We start from the raw sequence: 23,109 nt of genomic DNA on the forward strand, positions 1-23,109 counted from the left end.
ATAACAGGAAGATATTTAATAAAAAATGTATATCTTCAAAAAAAGAGTTATTCAGAACATTATTTCATGTTTGCTATTGATGTAGTTGTCCAGTAAATTTTGAAAAGAGAGAAAAATGTGTGTTATATTGCATTGTTTGTTTGTTATGTGTTTGGATATAAAGAGATATCGTGGTCATGAAATAATTGTGAGCATAGTAAACTTATAAGATATCTTTGTGTATCATTGAAAAAAAGATCTGGAGGAAGTGTAATCAAAATCTGATCACACAGAGAGGCAATCACATTCACACAGGCAATCTACAGTTACCAATTAGCTTCAAATGCATATTTGATGAATGAGACTGAGAAAGTGAGACTTACTCCTTCATCAGGAACCTTGGGCTCACAGCGGCGTTTCCTTCCGGCATAGCGAATCAACAAGGTGAGAGCACGGAGGCCAAAATCGTAGTGGTCCTGTTTCGACAGCTGATGTACCGCCAGCGAGTAAAGGGTGAACACCTTCTTTGCAAGGACCTACGACAGTAGAGACAGAAGTTTCAAGACTTTTGTATAAGTAAGACAAAATGGAAGTAGTTGACATCAATGTGCAAATATAAGAGAATGTGTTTCTAATCGAAATCCATTTCACTGATTTGGAGAAGAAGTATCTTTAAATGTCTTAAAACTGAACCTTGTGTTTCGATTTTCAGAGAAATAGCTTAGATGAAATTCATTAAAAGAACACAGTCATTAATGCAACATACAATAATAACATGCATAACCAGCTTAACCTTGCACAGTTCCTTCATTGCGACACATTTCTGCACAGTGGGAGTTCTACCTTGCAGTTGTTGAAGCCCTCGCACAACAACAGGATCTGAGCTATGAGAGCAGAGTCGGGCATCACCATGGAAATGGGTCTGAACATGAACTTGAGGTTGTCAGGAAGCTCTGTGCAACCAGGATAACCTAATGAAAAGGAGAGAAAAAGGTCAAAAACAGCAGACTGAATGAGTGAAAATGACTATGACAACAGGGTTTGCTTCTCTTCTGCCTCTTCGTGGCTAAAAGGACAATCTCTCCAATAGCATTTGGCATCATAGAATGAAAGTACAGTGCAAGTGCCGTTGTGCTGTCTTACCAGGATTCATAGTGGTAAAGATGCCACATGACCCGACAAGTTGTATGTGCTGTCCTTCAAACCGGAACTTTGACTGTCCGGCTGCCAGCGCAGACAGAATAGAGAGGATCTGCTGGACCACCACCGACAACACCTCGATGTTGATCCGGTTAAAATTATCGAAGCACCCCCACGCTCCAGTCTGGAGCAAACAAAAGCAAACAAAATACAGCACACAGAGAAAAGTGAAAAGTTTTGTGACCGACATACCATTATTGTATTTACCGTTAAAGTCCACATTACATTAATCTCATTGTTAAAGCTCCTTCCTACCTGAGCTAGACCAGAGTACATGCGTCCCATAGATTTATAGTCCAGTCCTCTGGAGCAGTTGATGACAACGACATACATGCCAAGTGCTTTGCCCAAATCCTTCACTGTCTCCGTCTTCCCCGTACCACATGGACCTTTAGGACAGCCTCCTCGATGCAGATAGAGTGCTGTGGTTAGGGTCAAATAACACCTGGAATAAAGTTAAACATTCACATTAATGCTGGAGAAAAAGCATTGGAAGATAAACACATTAAAGGTATACAGAACATTTGAGGGAAGAAAATTGAATGTCATATCCAATAGATTATGAAATAGTCAAATGCTTATGGTGACTTATTTTTCAATTGATCTAATTTACGATATAGAGAAATAGAACAAGAGACTAATAACAGTGTGTGACTGTAATGTTATGGGTCTGGAAACGAACACACACAAAAAAATAATCCAGCGGAAAAATATTGATGGATTGTGACCTGTCAGTTAGTGGAGTGATGACAAGTCGTCCGGAGTTGCCCAGGTACTCGTAGCCATACTTAAAACTTGTGTTGGTCTGTCGGATTATGCAGTCAAACACATTCTGTGGAGGCGACAAACAAACAAAGGTTAAACTGATATTTTGATGACATCTTTTCAGCTAATTCTGGCCCCGTCGGTTTGCAAATCTAGAAAAATTAGGTTGCTTTGGTCTATCACAATGAACCCAAATAAAATACAATGACATCTGTGGTTGTTCAACGTCCCTTGCCTCTCTCAGAGCATACCTTGTCCCAGTACAGTCGCAGCTGACACAGCCAGTCAAAGGCATTGACGTCACTGCAGCCTGCCTTCGCCAGCTTATCAATCACATCCCGAGCATGAACCTCCACTGTAATCAAGGCCACGATCTTCAAGCGCAGGACTTCGGGCAGGTTGTCACGAATCATTTCTGAGTAGGACTGGAGCATGCGCACCTGAGGAAGACATTTTTACTCAAGTTTAATGGAGGCCACATTACATTTCATGCCATAAGATCCTTTATGTTTTAAACACTGCAACTGATGAAAGCTTAAACGTCAATGGCCTTTTACAAGGATTGATAGAGATATCCTGGTACGTTTGCAAAAGATGAGAACAAATAATAGCAAAATGACAAAAATGCATTTAAAAAAAAGTGGCAGAAAATGTAGATTTTTGATAAAAGAAGCCAAACAAACCTGATTCTTCTTCAAGGGCCCAAGAGAAGACTTGTCAGCCCTCTCCTTAATGAGCGCCTTAGTGACATTGGAAGTCCACTTGATCTGACTCGCTGTGATCAAACTCTAAAACAGGAAAAAGAGGAACACTCAGGAAAACCTGAAACGCACTGGTAACTTTGTTAGCGCTTTATTTTAATTTAGCCACAGATATTAGGGTTAAAATGGGATATTCATTAAAAAAAAAAAAAAAAAAAGATTTTGAAGCATTTGACTAATATTGACAACTGATTTCCAAATGGATTCTAATCATCGTAGAGGTCTACACTCTCTCACTGCAGATCTCCCTCCATGACAGACGATGCTTTAACTTTCGTATCATTCACCATGTAAGAAACACCTTTCAGTTTAGATATATTGTAAGCTTTTCATATTCAATGCATTCAATACAACTAATGATTTCACTTTGATCGGCATGAAAGCTGCTTTTAAACATGCTTCATTAATTCAGCACATCGTTTTTGGCTGTTTTCACATTTCTACATTGAGATCATGACTTCATATAAATACCGGAGATGGTGAAACTCTATTTAAGCCTGTTACGATGAAACATAGTGGTCTTTCTGTGTGCTGATCTGATACGCCCTCTCATTGTTTTTCGTTTGAAACTTCCTGTTTGTGTACGTTGGTTAGAGTGAATGAACTGGCCAGCGTGTGGCTTCCTTTAATGTTTGATAAATCAGAGACCAAAAAGAGGTCTGCAGCTTTTCGTTGAGGCCGGAAGGACTTTCTAGCCAAGCTGTTTGAAAGAAGAAGGACATGCAGATGTACCTGTCCTGGCCACTTCTTGACCCATTTGTCTCTTGCTTCGGTTATCTTCTTAAGATCTTCAAGGCAGTTGTTCAGGCTATGCTTCAGGGTAACGCGCATCCCGCTCTCAAGTTCGCACAGCCAAATCTACATGCACACAAAAAGCAAGATATTCTCCATATATATCCTCTTTAAGGCAGCAATTTTTCTAATAATGAAGCCATTCTCATTAACAGGCTTTCTAACTGAGGACAGTCACAGTCATGACTGGTATACCTCCACGGATCGGTCCAGTTGCACTTTTTGGATTAAGGGAATTATCTCCCCATCAGCAGAGCACATTGCTTCTGCACAGGCCTACAAAATGAACACAAAACTCAGCAACAGGACATTTACAAGACAAAACATTTAAGTCACATAGTACAATCGTAATTAAAATGATTAAATTAAAATATAAAAGTTTTCCTGTCATATTCCATCAATGGCCACTGAAGATGTGTGTTTGACTGAGTTCTTGCCTTTTCTATTTGCAGGCTCTTAATGTTATCGAAACACTTCTTCAGGTGAGGCTGCATGGCTTCGGGGTTCTGGGACTGTCCGAGGATCTCCAAGACGTGATCGTTGGACATGAAATAAAATCTTGGGAAAATCTGTCTCTTGGTCTCCAGATACATGTCCAAGGCCTTTAGAATTTCCTCCAGCTTGGAACTAATCTCCAGCAGCTTCTCCGGCAAGCCTAACAGGCAGAGAGAAGTTGATCACAGACTTGAAAATCATTCCTGTTTATATTAAATGACTGAAAATTCCGTCCTACCATCCACTGCTTTCCACATTCAAATGCTTGTTTCAATTACTTCATCACTCACATGCACAGACATCTTGTATTTAGGAATGTAGATGAAATAGGATGTAAAAGTCAAAAGAGTTTCAAACAATACTAGTTCATTGTGGAACTTTAAAAAAACAATTGCGATGGATTTTGTTGGGTTTTTTTTAAAGCATTTTTGGTTCATGAGAACAACTGTGTGAATTCATGTTTACTTTGGAATCCACTATATTATAAAAGACAAAATAAGAGAGAAATGCTGTCATACCGGGGTGGTGCGTTCCCTTCAAGGCATTGGCATCCTGATAGAGGCGGCTCATTATAGTTTTCCAACTGGAACTAACATATTCAAACTCTTTGCACACATGAGGCAACTGCTCTCTGATGTCATTCCCTCGAAAAATATTCTAAAAGAATAGACCAACAGGGAGGGATGTTAGCTCGATAGAGAACAGATTGAAATGACTAATAGCGATAAGGCATAAAAGACAGATAGCTTTCTTCAACATGTTGATATAAATATATACTTTTGAAATGGAAATTCTCATAGACACCAGCGATGTGACCCGTGGTTATTTGGGTGTGTACCTCCAGATAAGTCCAGTGACGCTGCACGGTGAGGATCATTTCAATGACTTCTAGCACCTGGGTCAGCTGGCGCTCCCAACGGTCCAACTCCTGCTGAAAGATTTTGGCAAAGCGAGATGCCTTCATTGTGGACAGGATCACCTGGTTGTCCTCCAGGGCTTGGACAACCTCCTCAGTGCTCCTGGGGGAGACAGGTAGGGGAAAACCTCAGGTGAGGTGAGCGCAAAAGTTCAATCCGATCCAACAGAGGTGCAGAATTTCATTCTGAGAGATAATATCATGGCCAGAAAATGCCGAGTTTACAGCTTTACATACAAGTACAGTTTACGCACTACTAACTAGAAATGAGCACTTTACACATCACAATCGTTGTTAGTAAGTACAGCTTTGAAAATTCTAGTAGTGCAGTCATTTGTCGAGTTACAAAAAGGTGTACTCTGTAAAGTCTCACAGGTAACTATCATAAACCCAATACTCAACACAAGTCAAAACACTTTTAATTCTCTGCACATTTTGTAAAGTAACTATGATTAGAAAACGTCAAGCTTTACAAACTTAGTGACTAAGCAAAGTTTTACAAATAAAGACACATAAATTGTATATTTTTGCAGAGTATTATTTGCTAACTTTGCTTGCCAACACAGAGGAGAGGGGTTAAACTGCCCGCAACATATGTACGTTGAAAAACTAATGGGACCAGTTTTTAAATAACAGTGAAGCTGCTGGATATCAAGTCTGACGTATTATTTTTCTTATCAACACCTAATGGGCCGGTCTGGCATGACCAACGAGCCACACAGTGCCCAGGTTCCCATGAGATGATATAAGTGTACCTTAAATAAAAAGCCTGTAAGTGTGTATATTCTCTGCTGAAGTGCTCACTGTCTCACCTCAGCAGGTAGTGACCTTCATCTTTGTAAGGCTGCACACCCAGAAGTGTTTCCTTCCACGTCTTAGTAATGCCCGCCAGACCCTTTGATATCCAACACAAAGAATATTTGTTTGAATTCCACTTTTGTTTTCACTGTTTGCAGACAAAAACACATTTTCTCTTTGCATTGAAATTAAGAAACAGCAAAATTTTAAAAAAAAAACCACACACTGAGACCATGTAGAGTACACTGAACCTGCTCTATGAAGAGTTCCTTGCTGGAGGTTCCAGAGACCTCAGAAACTTTGCCAGCATGCTTGTCAAGGCCCAGAGACATGATCTTCTCCAGAGTGAATTCGGCACTGGTGGGGTCAAAAGAGCACTGCAGCTCCTCGCAGATCTGTTTCCAGTGCCTGACAGAAAGGAGGCGTTTACAGTACAGTTACTCTCAAGGCAGTCTGCAGGTCAGCTCATGAAAAAAAGTAAGGGGGAAATGTCATACTTTTCACTTCCCCTCACCAATCCAGGAGCCCCTAATATACTACATGTTAAAAGCTCTTCATTTGTGATCCGCTAGTATAGGTTATTACTATATAATTATATTTTAACCTCACACAACTCATTTAAAATTGTTCCCATGGAGGATGTTGCAGTATACCTTTCCAGCCAAATTAAAAACCTACAGAAAGATGATAGACGTCTGAATAGAGACATATGGTGCAGAAAAGAGAACACTAACCAGACCAACGAGAAACTGTGCCAACAAACATTTACGGGCAGTTCTCCTTTGTGACCACAGAAATCGTGCTTTTATTCCAAACCCATGTCACTTAGGTACTTGATATTAACCACAAAGTGATTAGACTCTTCTTCTTTGCCAATTCCATTATAAAATCTTCATTGTCAACCACTTAACTCTTGATTGCTTTTGGCTTCTTCCTGGTTCAAGCTGTGATTTGCTCAAACAATGGAGCCAAACAATAAAATGTCAATGGTTTTTTTTCCCCTCACAATATGCATTAATAACTTTCTAGACAGAATGCAGCAGCGGTCTAGCTACAATGAGAAAAAGGCTTATTCTCTGTGAGACCTTTAAACAAGTTGTGCAAGTTCTCTCCCGTTTGAAAAATATAACGATTAAGGTTATTGGTCTGATCAGACATTATCGTCTCTAACAATAATCTTAAAGTATTGATCACTTGACAGTCATGACGTTTGTGTTCCTCTCATGACGCCTGCAAAACAACCAAAAAGGCACCGACACTACGAGAAATAGTTTTAGTCAATACCTGTCTCTCATAGCTGGGTTCCTCAGTTCAGCAATGAGAGGAATGATCTCCCTAAAGTGTTCAAACTTCTTCATAGAGGAATCCACAATGTCCCAGTCCTTATCCTGCAATGAGATGAACATCACATCCCCACTACTGCAGAGCATAAAGATTACATGAATAAGAAGTTGGTGTATGGTTGGAAGGGTTGCATGGTGGTAAAATATTGCAGTTAAAATGTCTGAATGCATCGCTGCCCGTTATGGCCGAGCTGACCTGGAGATTTGTCTGGAGTTTGTGCAGTTTCTTCAACATGTCCTTTGCTGTGTTCTCCAACACCTGCGTCTGCACTGTAGCGAACCGGTCGCCTTTCCAGCTGTTCCATTTGGAATCCCACTCCTTTGTGATATCCCACACCCGCTGCAGTCGCTCTATGTCCTGCATGATGATATAACCATGGTGAGGTATGCACAAACAAATTTAGCAAACATACATTCTTGATGGATGTCTTCACTTCTTTCGTACCGTGAGCACCACTAACGTAAAACAAATGACCACACCACAAAGTCCTCCTCATAAAGTAAACCTCTCTGGAGTTACCGCGTGTTATAGTTTTGTTTGTGACAGTATCTTGGGAAAACAAGACTGAAGCTATTTCAGACCTTTTCAAGACTGCAAATGCTTTTGGAAGGTGGTTGCTCTATTTTGAATAAAGCCAGCCCATGGAGGATGGTATCTTGTTCCTGTTTCAGGGTCTCCAGTTCTCTTTGATGCTCTGCTATTTGTTGGAAGGCCGACTCAGTGGCCAGTGCACTGTCGAAAGGACCTGGGTATGCAAATACAAAGACAAATTCAAATACACACACACACACACACACACACACACACACACACACACACACACACACACACACACACACACACACACACACACACACACACACACGTCAGTAAGTAATAACCAAGACTAGAAATATCTAATCAGATGAATCAAAACATATGTTCAACACTCCAGTTAATTCTGGTAATATTCCTGTTATAATCCAGCTATAGGTCCATAGTGAATCAACAAGAAAAAGGACAGAGGAGCCGAACGGTACGTAAGCCACGGTGATGAAACACACTGAACGAGTGAATGAGAGGGAGCGTGAGACCTCTGGCTTTGAACTCCTGCATGCTGGTTCCAATCTTCTTCTTGAGCTCTTCGGAAGAGGAGAGGAGGTCGCTCTTGAACCTCTCCTTGTGCTTCTGCAGCATGATGTCACTGTCAATTAATACCTGCTGGAACCACACCCACTCTTCATCCAGCACCTCCAGCATTTTCTGCACCTGCAAAAACAGCAGCAAATGATCAGAATGACAGGAAATACTTCCGCTACCGTTTATGTGTACATTTGCAGTAAATCATAAATGTAAAACATATATGGCCTGTTTTTATTATTATTATTTCAGGGAGGTAAAAAAAAAGAATCCAAGCGTTTTCATCGATTAGAGCGCATACCTTCTTTCTACTCAGTTTCTGTCAACTCTAAATTGTTCTCACAGTTTCAGTGAAGTAATTCACACTGAAACTAATATTTATATGTCTTTTTTCCCCTAAACAACCAGAACAGACCATCCCAAGTGGCCAAATTAGGAGTTGTAATTACATTGATTGAAAACCTGCAGTTTTTACACTATGTAAAGTCTACCCAAGGGCAGGATAGGGCTGGCTGATTTCCCCCCACTGCCCGTATATTTAACACCCACTACCGACAAGCATGGACATTTGTTTAATGATAAGCACAGTACTTACAGTCTGTTCCACTGGGATTTCGTATTTGGCCAGGATAGCAAATTGTTCATGGATGCGAGGAATCTGAGCCTCTGTCTTGGCTGAATTGTCCTGCAGACTTTTCAAGTGCTTCAGGCTCTCACCAAGCTCCACCAGTGTCTGTGGAGGTTGTTGCAGCCTAGACAGAATCCATCAGACACGCACAACAAAGTATCAGACCAATTAAATTTTTGTCACCTCTGTGACGATGATTACATTTACAGGAAGAGTTGATTCATATTTTCAAGGTGTTATGCGACATAAAATTTACTATCACTCACTCATACAAACCACATTTTAATTCCAAAACCTGCAGCATTAGTGGAGCTAATCCCAGCTGCTAAATCTAGACTGGTGAGTGCAACATTTGAGAGCGATGCATTTTACTGTGAACACTGTTTTGATGAGGCCAGTCACCGAGGACAACATTGCCTTTGAAGAAGTTCTCAGAGTCACAAAGTAACAGGGGTATAATGGAAGTACAAGTGCAACCTAATAAATGTATTTCCTCTGCCCCTGAGAAGAAGGTTATTGAACCCGACACCCACCGTTTGGCGTTGTCCTGCAGGGATGTATGGAGTTCCTGGAGGCCAGTTCTGGCCACGTGACTGAGAAGCTGGGTCAACTTGGCTTGCCACTCATTGCAGTGCTGCACCAAACAGGACTTGAGTGGCGAACAGTCGAGCATGATAAATCGAATATTGAATACACTTTCCTCCTGTACTACACTGTCGGCCTCCTCCGTGTACCTGATGTAAATGAGAAGTGAAAATAACAGACATGAGAGGCAGATTCGTGGCGATAGCAACCTTCAACACTGTTATTTACGGACTACGATGTTCTGGACAAATCTGAAGTCATTTATGGCAGGATAAGCAGAAATAATTAGCAGGCAGGTTTCCACCTGACAGCAAACGGGTGTAGCCAGCTTTAATGCATGCTGGCCTGTGCAGCAAAACAATAATTGGAAAATATATATATAATGAAGACAGATTTTTTTCCAATTTTGCACCACACCTGTGGATGTCTGCATCGAAAGAAGACACTGATGGGTTGAGCTTCTGGTAGCGTTGTATAAAAGAGTCCTTGTTGATTTCCCAGATGTTCCTGTATTTGTCCCAGGTCTTCAGATAAGACTGGAGCTGGCTGGTATGAGCTGTCACTCCTGTGCTCACGGCAGCCTGAATCTTCTTTAACTCTTCATCTTGCTCTGTGCGATCAAAGACGAGCAGACGGACAGACATGTTCCCATACAGCTCATCTCAAATAGTGTGAATGAATTTGAAATAAATGGTTGCACCTATGTTGTTGTATATTTCATTCCCCTGAGTCTTCCTGCAGGACAGAAGCTCAGGAAGCCGCTTAAATTCTGAGACGATGTTAATGAGCCGGGGTAAAATGTTGACAATCTGAGGGAGCTTTCCAAGACTTGGGGAGAACTCAAGAGACATCTGTGAATACACACACACACACACACACACAGAAATGTGTCACGTTAAAATAAAGGAGGCTATGACTTCAAAGAAGGTCCCAAGACTTGTTCTTGTCTGGTTTGTATTACTGTGCGGCATATCTTCCCTCATCTCTTTGACTTTCTAGTTTCAGCCATTTTCTCTCCTTGGCTAGAACATTCAGATCACATCATGACCCCGACCTGCTCTCTGGCTATTTGTTTCACTTATAAGTAGCTCTGCTTATATGGACTCTCTCTCTGTGCACTGAGCCCTGTTCTACCCTGAACAACTGCCAAATCCAAATCTGTCTCTGGGTTTTGGTCCTCCACTCAGGCGCCAAAAACACAAACTGGCAACTGATGCGCCTAAGAAGAGCACATATACACATGCTGGGAGTGAAGCGTTGGCAAGACACAGCTGAAACACATCAGGGTGAAAAGAAAAAGAGGACGGAGGACATATGAATTTTTCTGTCCTTCCGTGCCAGGAATTCCCACAAAATACCATCCAATTCTTTAAATTCAAATCTCAGCACAAGCCGAAAAACCAAATTGTTTCTTTAAATTCGGAGAAGACAGCAAGGTATCAGTTTGACAATATATCCCTTTGCCCATAGATAAATAGTGTCACCTTTGGTGTGGTTGGAGAAGATGCCGGGCGCAGTGTGACGTAGACGTTAAACAAGGGGTTTGGTATTGCCCTATTATCTCCATTGATGGCTCTGGAAAGCTTCTTCATGGAGTTCCTGACATTGCACCTCAGAGCCTCCTCTACCATCTGATCCACCTTCTCTGTGTAGCTCATCCAACATTCTTGGACCTAAAAAAAAAAACACAGTAAAAATGGACACACAAAATTGTAACAAAATCCCTGAGCTTACTAATAAATACCAAATGAGCTATTAAACTAATAAGCGATAATCCGTTTTGTTTTATTCAAATCTTATCCTATTTCAATAATCAATCTGAACCTTTTATTTTGCAACTTCACCAACATTTTATTCTTGTTCATTCAGAAACTTGAAAAATGAAGCCGTGAAACAAACACCGTATGATCTCTCCTAAACTTTCAGTCGCGGGAAAGCTTATTTTAAATATGTGCTAAACTTTAATAACATGGAAGATTACATTTCTATTGGTGGGAATAAATTCACCGTTGGTAAATCCTAGCAGTGGCTGATGTGCCTGACACAACAAATAGCAGTGCACATACCTCCTGTCCGTCATTCACAAAGATGCTGTGGATCTGGGTCATAATATCAACGATACTGCTGTGTGCCGAGCGCAGCATTTGCAGACAGCTTTGCTGGTGAGCCTTCTGGTCATCCTCAAATTCCAGGTTCCTAATGTTCAGAAAGGGAATATTGTAAACTGAATGGAAATCCCTCCCAACCCACTTTAACATTTCAATCAGTGTGGGAAACATTAACAGCCTCTTATTTGTTTCATTTACCTACTTTTCATGCATCCTACACAATGAAAAATAGAGCCCATATCACTTGTTACCTGTACACGGTCTTTCCATCCAGGTGAACCAGCAATGTTTCACTCATCTTGCAACAAAGTTTGGTGATTGATAGATGTGATTCTTTGTAGTCATCGACTATCGACTTGACCTACAGTGTTGTGAAAAAAAGAGGAGTGGAGACAAAAGTGAGAATAATCCAGTGTGGCTTTTTCACGGGATGTAAACTATATGTGCCAGAGAAGTAAGCAGAAACTGTGATTCCAGTTGAGTTAATCCTCACAATAACACATCCTGGACCCTAAAGGTCAATGCAGCCAGAAACTTAAGTTTCATGTGATCACATCTTTAAGGGGTGAACTACATGTTACAACCTTGCCAACATGCAGGAGACAGTCGCGGATGAAGACGTCTGACTCTCTTCGAGACAGCCACTGGAACCTCGTCAGGCTTGGCTGAATCTTCCTGTCCATTGAGCGAAATTTCTCCCGAAACAGACCCAGCTCTTCGGGAGACAGCGCATCAATGAGCCTGACACATAAACACACACAAGACAAGGAGATGAAGGGAGTCAGGAATAAGAATAGAAAGTGCAGCATAATCTGGCAGATGCCGTCACTGTTGAAGTGTACTGTATGTCTCAAACCTATTATAGTCTTTGATCAGCAGCAGAACTCGTTCCCTCAGGATTCTCACGTTGTCCTTCATCTGGTAAATGTCGTTAACACACTGAGGGATCTCAAACTTTAGTTGTTCCCAGTAGTAGATCTCAGAGAAAAGACTCAAAAGGGAGCTGGATAAAAAAAGAAAAGAAGAATGCATGGTAGCTCACTAATGACAGGATCCACAGCAGTATACTTTCATGCAATTGCATTGTGGGATTTGTGTTTAACCAACTTGTCAAAGTTGATGCTCAGCTTTGCAGTCCCTTCTCTGCAGCGTGCTATGAGTGGCTGTTCCAGTCTCTTGATGTACTGTCCATCTAGTTTCTGGCTCCACTCTCTGAAGCTCTTCATCACCATCTCCTCCAAAGTCTGGACTGTCTGGTCCAGTTCACTTCTGCCAATGTCGGGCATGAAGTAAGCCTTGTCACTCACCTGGAGGCACAGAAAAAGGCACATAAAGAGATTTTTTTCTTATTTTTTGCACAATTTTTAAATTGTACCATGTACAACATATTCTGGACCAAAGTGGATTTAAATACCTTCATGAGACTCTCTAAGCGATGTTTGAGGACCATTAAATAGTGGGCTTGGCCTGCTATACTTGGCATATGGTCAGGACACTTTGGGTTTGTCATTCCAATCTTCACCAATTTGATCTCATTATCAAGGATGTCTTGCACTCCCTTGACCGCCTCCTCTGCAGCTCGTTTAATGGCCTTTGGGGAATCACATGAGTGGATACAAACAGAGATGTAAAAAGTGAAAGTAGAGGGGACAAAGAGAAAACTGAGAACTCAAAAGTATGTTGGTGTGTAAAAGAGAGACACCTCGCGAGCAGACATAGGCCGAAAAATGTCCACAAGATGAACTCCTTCCTCAAAAGTGTTCGCCGTCTTGAATACTGAGGTCATCAGTTGCTTTGTCTGCATTTCCAAGCCCTTTATTGCTGTACAAAATCTATTAGTACACACACACACACACACACACACACACACACACACACACACACACACACACACACACACACACACACACACACACACACACACACACACACACACACACACACACACACACACACACACACACACACACACACACACACACACACACACACACACACACACACACACACACACACACACACACACACACACCTCTTTATATTTCCATTATGAAGTTTAAAAGAAAAAAGTTAGCGTTATGTAACTAGAGATTTAATCTCATGGCTAAAGTGTTGAATAATTCAACCTGCTGAATTCCTCTTCCCACATGTTGTAAGAATTGACATCGAGGATGTGCTTGTCAACAGAACGCAGCCTGCGCAGGCAACAATAGAAGTTGTGTTCAATCTTCTGGAGGCTCTGGGTGAACGTCTGTCCCAGGTGGCTACCGAAGATGGGCAGAGGTCTCTGCTGCCCGTCCTCCCAACGGGCAAACTGATGCTGACAGTCACACACCTGATAAAAAAAAATAACAACATCCCAAAATGATTGGTCACAGGATTATAATAAGGATTATAATGAGAATGTAGGGGGTGAAAACCCCCCCAAAAATCTAACCTCAATCAGGTCTGTGAGCCTCCGAATGAAAGTATCAACCACCACAAAAAAGCTTGTGTTGTCCAAAACCCAACCTTGTTCAGAATATCTGATGTGAAGGCACACAAAAAGATTATATCATTAGAAAAGCGACAAAGAGGTGGTGGAAGGATACATGAAATGTTTTAGTATTGAAACCTCTCATAGATTGTATAAAACATGATCATTTATCCTTCCTACAGTATTGAATAAACAAAACCAAACGTAAAGAATCGTTTCGAGTGGTGTGTTTGTCTACGTGGAGAAGTATATATTACTCGTGGTGAATTTTTGCAATGTGCAGATAAATTTCCTTCCAGGAAACGCAGCACTGAATACAGTCCTCAAGGATCTGCTTGCTGGAGAAGACGTAGCCCTGAAAGAGTCTGTCCAGAGAGATGGTTTTGGAACACAGGCGGATGATCTCATTAGTCAACTGGAACACAGAAAACAAACCTTTTGTCACGAAATGAAAAGAAAACAAAAAGAAAACTGGACGAAAAAAAGAAAACCCTCAGCAAGTAATATTTGATTCTGTTATCGCCATTAAAGAAGGGCATTTAACAAACTGAGTAGCTATATAAATAAAGAGCATATTTCTTTACATATTCATGGAAGCTCTTGATACAAATAAAATTCAATAAACATCAATTAAATACATCTCTCATGAGTCCACTGATTCCCAACTCTCCCATGGAATAGCATCCTCATACCTGGCTGAAGAGACCAATGATCTTGTCCTTGGTGTTAAAGTAGGGGGAGTCGAGCCAGATGATACGGATGAGATTTACAATGTGCTTCAGCTTTGGGGGAACTTGGCTCGGCTTAAGCTGGGCGAGCTCTTCACAGGGCACCTTCAGTCTGGAGAGGAAGGCCAGGTTTGATTGGGCCTGAAGAGTGCACTCCTGGAAACACACAGAAACAGAGACAGTTCCAGCGTTGATGACAAGGTCAATGTTTGTCAATAAACACAATGTGCAGAAAAGATGCAATAATGAGTGGCACTGGAGAGTAGTGCTCCAGTCAATGTTATTATGTTTAACAACATTTTTACAATCACGCAATAGTTCTCTTTTTGCCAGTCTTGCATGCAAGTAACCATCTTAAATCACGTTTTGTTTTACTGTATGTACTCTTGTAAATTCAAATACAACCATGTTTCAGACTTAGTCTTCATACACTGAAAAATCTCTGCAATAGAGCTATTCATATTTGTTTCCACTGCCGGAAAATTAAAAACAAATAAAAAATGGTAATATATTAACAATGAAATAATAAAACACAACATTGGTATTTCAGTGAATCACGTCTCCATTGGATGATTTCTAAGTGGTGTTACTTATTCTGAAGAGTGATATATACTCTCCGATTGTTAAATAATAGTTTGGGGGTGTTTTTTTCCCTCAGACTGTACCGACCTGTATGTCCCTGGACAGCTCACAAAAGTAGTCCACATACTGACATTTGGCCAGTTGCAGGATGTGCTTGATGTGTTCCACATCTGGCTTTTGCAGCTTCTGCTCCATGTCCAACAGCTTAGACAAGCGATCCTCCCAGAAGGCTATCTCCTGCAATGGGCCACACTTTTCCCACATCTTCACAATGTGGGCATCACGTAGACCCTTGATCCGCCTCGTCCAGTAGATCACAACAGCTACAACAGGCACAAGAAGCAAGACGTGGAATGGAAAATACAAATATGGACAAAGATAATGAAAAAAATATATTGTTTCCAGGACTGGGGTCTGCAACCTGGAGCCACATGTGGCTCTTCGAGGCTAAAAACAGCTAAATATAAGCAAAACAGTCAGAATAGCTGGATTTGCCCCTCAAAAAGGATAAAATACTTGATTGATTAAAAACATTTCAGGAAAAGTGAAATTGGTTAATGAAAAAAAAGGAAAACAAAAGAAAAAATAAAACAATTAGAAAAAAATGAGAAAATGAAAAAAGTGAATAAAGAAGGGGGGGGGGACGAAGAATTTTTGTGTTTTTTCTTCATTGCAGTGAATTTATATGTTTTGCGGCTCCAGACAAATTTTATTTTGTGGAGAATTGAGAAAACGACTCTTTTGGCCATGAAGGTGGCAGGCCCCTGTTCTAGGAGAAACTAAGCATGTTCTGTAATAAATTAAGTATGACCAAATCAATGATTTGCATCGTCATGAATTTAAGAAGAGGAAAAAATTGGGAGGTGAAATCAAAACAAAAGGGTGATGAAATTAGAAAGATTGCAAAGAATAAGACTGAAGAGTCACAGATGTTGCAGGTATGTCCTTTTGATGAAAAAATGTACCCCCTGATAGGAAAATAAATGCCTTTGTATATACAGTATTTAAATATTGAGCTTACTTTCCATTCTCTCGACCAGATTCTTGTCCTTCGCAGCTTCTTCGGGACTGTACTGGGAAGCTTCCACGGGGATGTACAGGACTGGATTCCCAGATTGTTTACATACTTCATCTGATAAAGAATTGAGTTAATGGAAAATGAAGCAACATTCAGTGAGCCATGAGGCACCAACTGTTGAATACACGTGCTTTGTGCAACAATCATAGCAGAGACTGCAAACTTGCAGCGCCACAGCCATGGGTTCACCTGTGAGGCTGGTGAGGAAGCAGTGCATCTCGTTCATCAGGCTGTGCTCGAGGTGTTTCTCCTTGAAGGAGCAGTGGGCGATGGCCGGGGCCCACACACAGGGCGTGTCACCGAGCAGCCTCTGGATGGGGTTGCCCCGCAGGGTGCCAAACTGGACGGCCGAGTCAAACGTCTCCGCGGTGATCGCGGCTCCGGGCTTGCGGAGGAAGTAGCACAGCGGCCCCACGGCTTCTCCCTTTTCAAATGTGGAGACGTAACGGAGTGAGGTGGCTTGGGATTCACAAGTAAACAAATGACACACACCGACTTCATACACCGAGGTGGAGAGAGTTCGCCGCCCGTACCGTTGACGGCACGGAGAACTCCACCCGCAGCCCGCCGGTGCCCATGAAGACCAGCAGGGTTCTGACAGAAGTGTCCACGATAAACTGGTCTAAAGTCGTCCTGGTCTCCTCCGTCCATGACTCTTCCGTCACACCGCCAACGCGCACATTACGGATGAACAACTGCAGGTAGAAGGAGAGAAGGAAGCCGAGAACCTGCTGGTCAATCAATGGGACGATCGCGGGGCACGTGTCGGATTTGAGTTTAACGATTTCACTTTACCGAACGAATTGCCTCGGTGTCGTCCTCCGCCATCGGATTGGAGGGGTACCGATCTCCCACAAGGAGCGTCACGTGAACTTATTAACGGAAGAAAGTCTTCGTTTTTATTTTTGTCATTGTTTTTTTTTTTTCTTCAATTGGCTGATTGAATTAACGCCTATCTAAAGCAACAAAGCTGCAGGAATGATAAATGTCCGTTAACCGACAATAACAGTACCACTGAACGCATAGCACGTAACCATGGCAACACGTAAACAAAGTCCCGGAAATGCGTCCCCTGACTTTGTTTAGCCGTTGCCCTGGTTATATTTCGTACCCGTCTTTCGTTTCTGTCGTTCCATTGCTGCTAGTTGTTATACCTTGCCGTTCTTGTGTCTCTGTGGGTTTTATCTGAATGCAAATGTTTTTGTCTCTTTTCACACATTTTCACAGAGTTGTGTGAACGCTGGAAAAAACAGCAGAATTACTTTCCAGTCCTCTCTGTCTTTTTTCCCGTCCTGTCAGAGGAGGTGTTGGAGCTGTTTGTATTTTGTTTAATTTAGGCTTAAGTTTAGTCACAGCCTAATTTCTTCCTTTTATGCTAAAGTTACTTTGTTTTATTTTGCATTTATGCTAATTATTTTTCTTGTTTACTATTTTACTCTAGTATATTGACCATTTATTTCAGGCATGGCACATTTCAAACATTTTGTGCAATTACATACATAACCAATATACAGCCCCACACGCACACAGATACTTTCCAAAAATAAAGACAGATAATAGATGATTAAATTCCAGTTTATGAAAACATATTTATCTAAAATATATAATCTTTGTTTAAGTATAGCCACACATACTTGTCAACAGACATGTGCACACACACACACACCTCATATATCTGAGTAACATGCCTGAAAAGGGGTAGGAAGAAGTAAAGATTAATAATCTCTTTTACAAGGCTGTCCTGGCAGTAGTACATAGAACAAGTTTACAGTGTCAATATAATACTAAAATGACATTAAAAATAATAAAAAGCCGAGAAGACAAGTACATGAAAAACAATAAAAAGTACAGTCAGAGCAAGAGCATTAGATGGATGGATGGATGGATGGATGGATGGATGGATGGATGGATGGATGGATGGATGGATGGATGGATGGATGGATGGATGGATGGATGGATGGATGGATGGATGGATGGATGGATGGATGGATGGATGGATGGATGGATGGATGGATGGATGGATGGATGGATGGATGGATAGATAGATAGATAGATAGATAGATAGATAGATAGATAGATAGATAGATAGATATTGACATGCCTGGAACAAATTTGGGGTCATTAGTAGCCTGTGTGGGCATAGTTCCTGTTCCCATTTGCTAATTGCTGCTATAATGATCATTTAATCATTGGCCAAGCTTCCTGAATAGAAGGGAAGTGATAACAGTGAACAAACACACAGTTTGGTTCGGGCTGGGTAGGGCATCAGTGAGGGAGTGGCCTCAAGAGCCACGGTCAAGTCATTTCCTCTGTCTAGCACATGAGGCAAGATCACCAGAAGCAACAGCTGAGGCAGCATCGCAGTGAGGAGGTAGCCCAGAACAATAGGAAAGTGAGGAAACCAACCGTCTGTAAACTGACCACAGGACTGCAATCATCATGGTCACGCTGGACCTCCCAACCCTGGCTGCCCCGGTAGGCATCATCCGTGTTCTACAGATCATCATCACCTGCATCTCCTTCAGCCTGGTGGCGTCGGTGGGACATTTCGGTCACTCCTTCTGGACGTGGTGCATGTTCTGCTGGTGCTTCTGCTTCTGTGTCACCATCCTCATAGTCCTGCTGGAGTTCTTCAGTGTCAGTGCAAAGTTGCCAATCTCTTGGAATGATTTCACAACAGCTTTTGCCATGTTGGCTACCCTGATGGTGTGTACAATTTTAATAATTCCTATGTGTATGAAAAAAAAGAAAAAAAGTGTATAAACTTGTACAGAATTGGCTGTTAATCTAAGCTTTAAAAACCTGTATTCTCTTTATCTGAGAGCAACATTGATGCAATCTCATCGTTGGCATTTTCCTCCTGCAGTTGCTGACAACATCCATCATCTATCCCAGAATTTTCACCTGCCCTACATGCAGTAGAGAGATCGGTGCCTCTGTCACATCCTGGATCGCCTTCATCCTATATGCTGTTGAGGTCGGGTTAACTCGGGCCAGACCTGGTGAGATCAGTGGATTTCTTTCCACGGTGCCAGGTCTGCTCAAGGTCCTGGAGGCTTTTGTAGCCTGTATCATTTTCATCTGTTTGGACTACATCCAATATAAGTTGTTTGCAGGACTTCAGTGGTGTGTTGCTGTCTACTCCATTTGCTTCATTTTTGCGATCCTTGTCATCATCTTTACCATCTGCCGCCTGCTGTCTCTCTTCCCCGCGCCCTTTGACAAAGTCCTGACGGTCTGCAATGTCCTGGCAGTGTTGATGTATATCACAGCCATGGTCATCTGGCCATTTTACAGCTTCAGGGACAATCCCAGACCGAACATCTGCTCATCAAACAAGTATTTTTGTGCATGGGATATGCTGGTTGTTATCACTATAATGACCTTTATCAACCTTGTTGCCTATATTGTAGATACAGTTTATTCATTCAGGCTGGTGTTCTTCGTCAGCAGAACATAGAATGCGAAAGAATTTTTTTTAAAGTTTTTCTGTGATGTCGTGGTTTATTTTTTTTTGCATCTTAAAACATGTCATGTGATAAATTAACAAAGCCTTCCTTCGAATTAAGGCTTCTTTTTTTTGGGACAAACATAATCACGTTTGAGTTGCAATCTGTGCCACATTTATTAAGTGTACATTGTTACTGATGTGATCATGTGAAATATCAAGAAAGGTAATAAAGACAACATAGGTTTCTGCCGCTATACATTTCTATTGCTATTACAAGTTTTTGGTTTTGGAATGTTGTTAGTCCTGAAAGAATGGATGCTAAATCAGCTTAATGATTCAAAGAGGTGTCCGTATGATGTTTGCAAAGGTGTGTCAAGGTGTGCATACTGTGAGGCACAAGGCAGCTAATGACTTCACAGTTCCACTCCCTTTTTCTAGATTAAATGTTGCTCATAGTAAGAGAGGTGTCATTGTATACCTTCAACTTAAGTACATATCGGGGAGAAACTAAACCAATAGTGAAACAGGGAGTGACTGCTGGGTCCTCGCTGTTATTGAAAGTATATGCTCAGGGTTTGAGATGTGTAACAATTCAAGAAATTATGGCTGTAAATGTGACATATTTTGATCTCTCAAAGAAATTATTGATCATAATTGATCATTCTAACGGCCCACAAGCTTCAGGGACTACGGCAAGGGAAGACATGTAAATTGGTATTTGCAGCACCGAAGGAGGAAATGTTGTCTTCATGTGTGGATTTAAAAGGTTTTGAAGACGCCGATTTTAGCGCATTGAAAAATACTTGGTGCAGAGTTAAAAGAACCCTGGTTATATGAACTCATTTTGACAGTATCAACCAAAATACATTGCTCTAATCACATCAAAATGTCTATACCTGTTGCTATCCTGTGATTTTAGTATATCTTTAAACTCAGAAATACAATATGTTGATATCATCTGACACCTTACCTACAGACTACTATTTATTGTTTTATTTAGGTTGATAGCTGGGAAAATATCAAGTAGCCAAAATGTCACACTGAACTGTGTTCGGCTGTAACTTAGAGTCACTCTTGTGCTCACGCAGCAAAAATCCACAATTTGCAAGTTAATAAAGCAACAATGTAATGAATATTTTTCACAAAAACAAAAAGAGAATATCCGCCTTACATAATTATCTCAAACAGTGCAGTAATTCACACACTGGAAATCAAAGCATTTAATGCACTTTTAATAAAACATCCATAAAGATTACTTTATTGACAGAGTTTGGGCTCATGAAATGTATTTAGTCCTCTATTATTCTATATGTAGCTATGTTTGGAAAATCAACGGAACAAAGGTGGGGGTTTAGCTATACATTTGTTGGCTTTGTAAGTACTATATCATCAATATTTACTCCTGGTTTGCTTATCTTGTAAGTAATAACCCTGGGCATACTTGACTGTTGCACAACCTTAGATCTGTCATGAAAGAATTTCCTTTCACAAGGTCATAATGGGATGGAACAAGAGTAAATAATAACTCTGCAATCAAAAGAGAAAAATTGAGAGGTTGCAAAAGTTTAAGATAAATTAAAAAGACTAAGGAGATATTGTAAAGGATTAAAAAAAAAGAAAATAATTGAACTTAATGTACTCTATTTCCTTCAGTGAAAAGTTCTCAAGCTTCTCCATTTTCTAAAGCCAGGAAAAAGAAATCACCTGAACACTCAGTCAGATTGAGAGCAATTTCCTCCCTTATATGACAACACCTGATCACGCTGTGAGGACCAGAGTCCAATGTCATTACACAGGGAGATGGTAAAGTTTAACTTGTGTCCAATCAGAGCTTGAATCCGAGGCCATAAACAGCGCAGATAAGCCCAGGATGCTGTGCTTGAGTATACATCACCACACCTAAGTTTCAGTTTGAAAGAGCACTCCGCTTTGGTGCTTTCTGTCCACATGGATTTCTTCGACAGGGTGTGGGTCAAGCCCTTGCTTCATGGAAAGATACACTGAATACGGCAAAGTGACTTGGAAACGACGCTGTGCACTTTTTTAATTAGATCAAAGGGACTCATCCTGCTCAGCCATGGTCAGTGTGGATTTTCGAGTGCTCACCCAGCCTGTGGGCATCATGCGATTAATGGCGACCATCACGACATGTCTTTGCTTCGTCCTGGTGGCAACAGTGGGACACAATGGATCCCCCTACTGGGCGTGGTGCATGTTCACCTGGTCCTTCTGTTTCTTCTTCACGCTTCTCATTCTCATCCTGGAGTTCACCACAGTCAGCCGGAAGCTGCCATTCGCCTGGGATGACTTCACCGCCGCTTTTGCCATGTTGGCGTGCCTCCTGTGCCTGTCTACCTCCATCATGTACCCCACCTTCTTCACCTGCATGAACTGCCACCGGCAGATTGGTGCCTCCGTGGTTTCCTGGGTGTGTTTAGGCATTTATGTCGGAGAAGTGGTCTTCACGCGCCTCCGTCCCCGAGGGGAGATCATAGGCTTTCTCTCCACGCTGCCAGGCATAATGAAGATGCTGGAGACCTTCCTGGCATGCCTCATATTTATGTCCCTGGAAACCGGACGGTACACAATATATTCCGAACTGCAGTGGTGCGTGGCTGTGTACTCCTTGTGTTTCATCTTTGCCATCCTCATAATCCTACTAACGCTCGGACAACTGACCACTCGCCTTCCATTCCCCTTTGAGATACTTGTCATTGTCTATAACATTTTAGCTGCAGTGATGTATGCAACAGCCATGGTCATGTGGCCACTGTATGGCTTCAAAAACGTGAAAAGACCAGGTGACTGTGGCCATCTTTGTTGGTGGGACAAACTGGTGATGGTCACCGTCATGACAATATTCAACTTCCTCGTCTACACCGTGGACTCGGGCTACTCTATTTATCTTGTGTCCATTCAGAATACCCAATGAGCAGCTGCTCATGAACACATAAACTGAAAACAACATTTTATTGTGGATCTGAATCACTTTGAACTAAAATAACCGTTTCATACTGTGATCAAGAAAGATATTTTTTGTTGTTTATATTTTAGACAGTATATTCTGATTCCAAATACAATACTGTCGGAAATACGTCCACATAATAGATCAGAAATCCTCGCACTGCAAGTGGGAGGACAGAAAGGAAGTTTGCTAATGATTAAAGTGGTTGTTGGAAGATTATACAATAGCCACACAGAACTTTGAATCCTCAAGTATATAACATTGACATCATACTTCATTTTATTGCTGTGGGTCATGATCAAATTGATCTACGGTGAATGGATCGCTGAAAAAATGAAA

At 41.4% G+C, this 23,109-nt stretch overlaps 3 protein-coding genes across 3 annotated transcripts in view; 2 read left to right on the forward strand and 1 right to left on the reverse strand.

The window, feature by feature from the left end:
- The window catches only part of dnah2 (dynein, axonemal, heavy chain 2), a gene marked incomplete at its 5' end in the record, with an annotated part of 40,473 nt that extends 23,291 nt beyond the window's left edge, over positions 1-17,182 (reverse strand). Inside the window, 37 exon segments of the mRNA XM_080487226.1 lie at positions 363-515; positions 823-950; positions 1,123-1,303; positions 1,435-1,624; positions 1,908-2,038; positions 2,041-2,042; positions 2,171-2,384; positions 2,628-2,732; positions 3,438-3,563; positions 3,935-4,152; positions 4,511-4,649; positions 4,831-5,011; positions 5,721-5,803; positions 5,958-6,114; positions 6,991-7,094; positions 7,246-7,407; positions 7,495-7,505; positions 8,124-8,298; positions 8,765-8,921; positions 9,331-9,531; positions 9,800-9,992; positions 10,083-10,233; positions 10,867-11,055; positions 11,449-11,578; positions 11,742-11,851; positions 12,084-12,231; positions 12,347-12,493; positions 12,598-12,797; positions 13,013-13,081; positions 13,193-13,288; positions 13,759-13,825; positions 14,224-14,381; positions 14,659-14,850; positions 15,364-15,599; positions 16,544-16,778; positions 16,888-17,082; positions 17,150-17,182. Coding sequence (XP_080343352.1) covers positions 363-515; positions 823-950; positions 1,123-1,303; positions 1,435-1,624; positions 1,908-2,038; positions 2,041-2,042; positions 2,171-2,384; positions 2,628-2,732; positions 3,438-3,563; positions 3,935-4,152; positions 4,511-4,649; positions 4,831-5,011; positions 5,721-5,803; positions 5,958-6,114; positions 6,991-7,094; positions 7,246-7,407; positions 7,495-7,505; positions 8,124-8,298; positions 8,765-8,921; positions 9,331-9,531; positions 9,800-9,992; positions 10,083-10,233; positions 10,867-11,055; positions 11,449-11,578; positions 11,742-11,851; positions 12,084-12,231; positions 12,347-12,493; positions 12,598-12,797; positions 13,013-13,081; positions 13,193-13,288; positions 13,759-13,825; positions 14,224-14,381; positions 14,659-14,850; positions 15,364-15,599; positions 16,544-16,778; positions 16,888-17,082; positions 17,150-17,182 — 5,367 coding nt within the window.
- Positions 17,183-18,793: 1,611 nt separating this feature from the next.
- On the forward strand, positions 18,794-19,814 carry LOC308124099 (myeloid-associated differentiation marker homolog; the record flags this gene model as incomplete). The annotated part of the gene is made up of 2 exons (XM_080486916.1): positions 18,794-19,060; positions 19,221-19,814. 2 exons carry the CDS (start codon positions 18,794-18,796, stop codon positions 19,812-19,814), a joined length of 861 nt encoding a protein of 286 aa, XP_080343042.1.
- A 2,052-nt stretch (positions 19,815-21,866) lies between these two features.
- On the forward strand, positions 21,867-22,805 carry LOC308124100 (myeloid-associated differentiation marker-like). Its single transcript, XM_080486917.1, has one exon. It carries the CDS (start codon positions 21,883-21,885, stop codon positions 22,735-22,737), a length of 855 nt encoding a protein of 284 aa, XP_080343043.1. The 5' UTR covers positions 21,867-21,882; the 3' UTR covers positions 22,738-22,805.
- The last annotated feature ends 304 nt before the right edge of the window (positions 22,806-23,109 follow it).

Source organism: Lipophrys pholis (genome assembly GCF_963383615.2).
Source record: "Lipophrys pholis genome assembly, chromosome: 19".
Classification (NCBI taxonomy): domain Eukaryota; kingdom Metazoa; phylum Chordata; class Actinopteri; order Blenniiformes; family Blenniidae; genus Lipophrys; species Lipophrys pholis.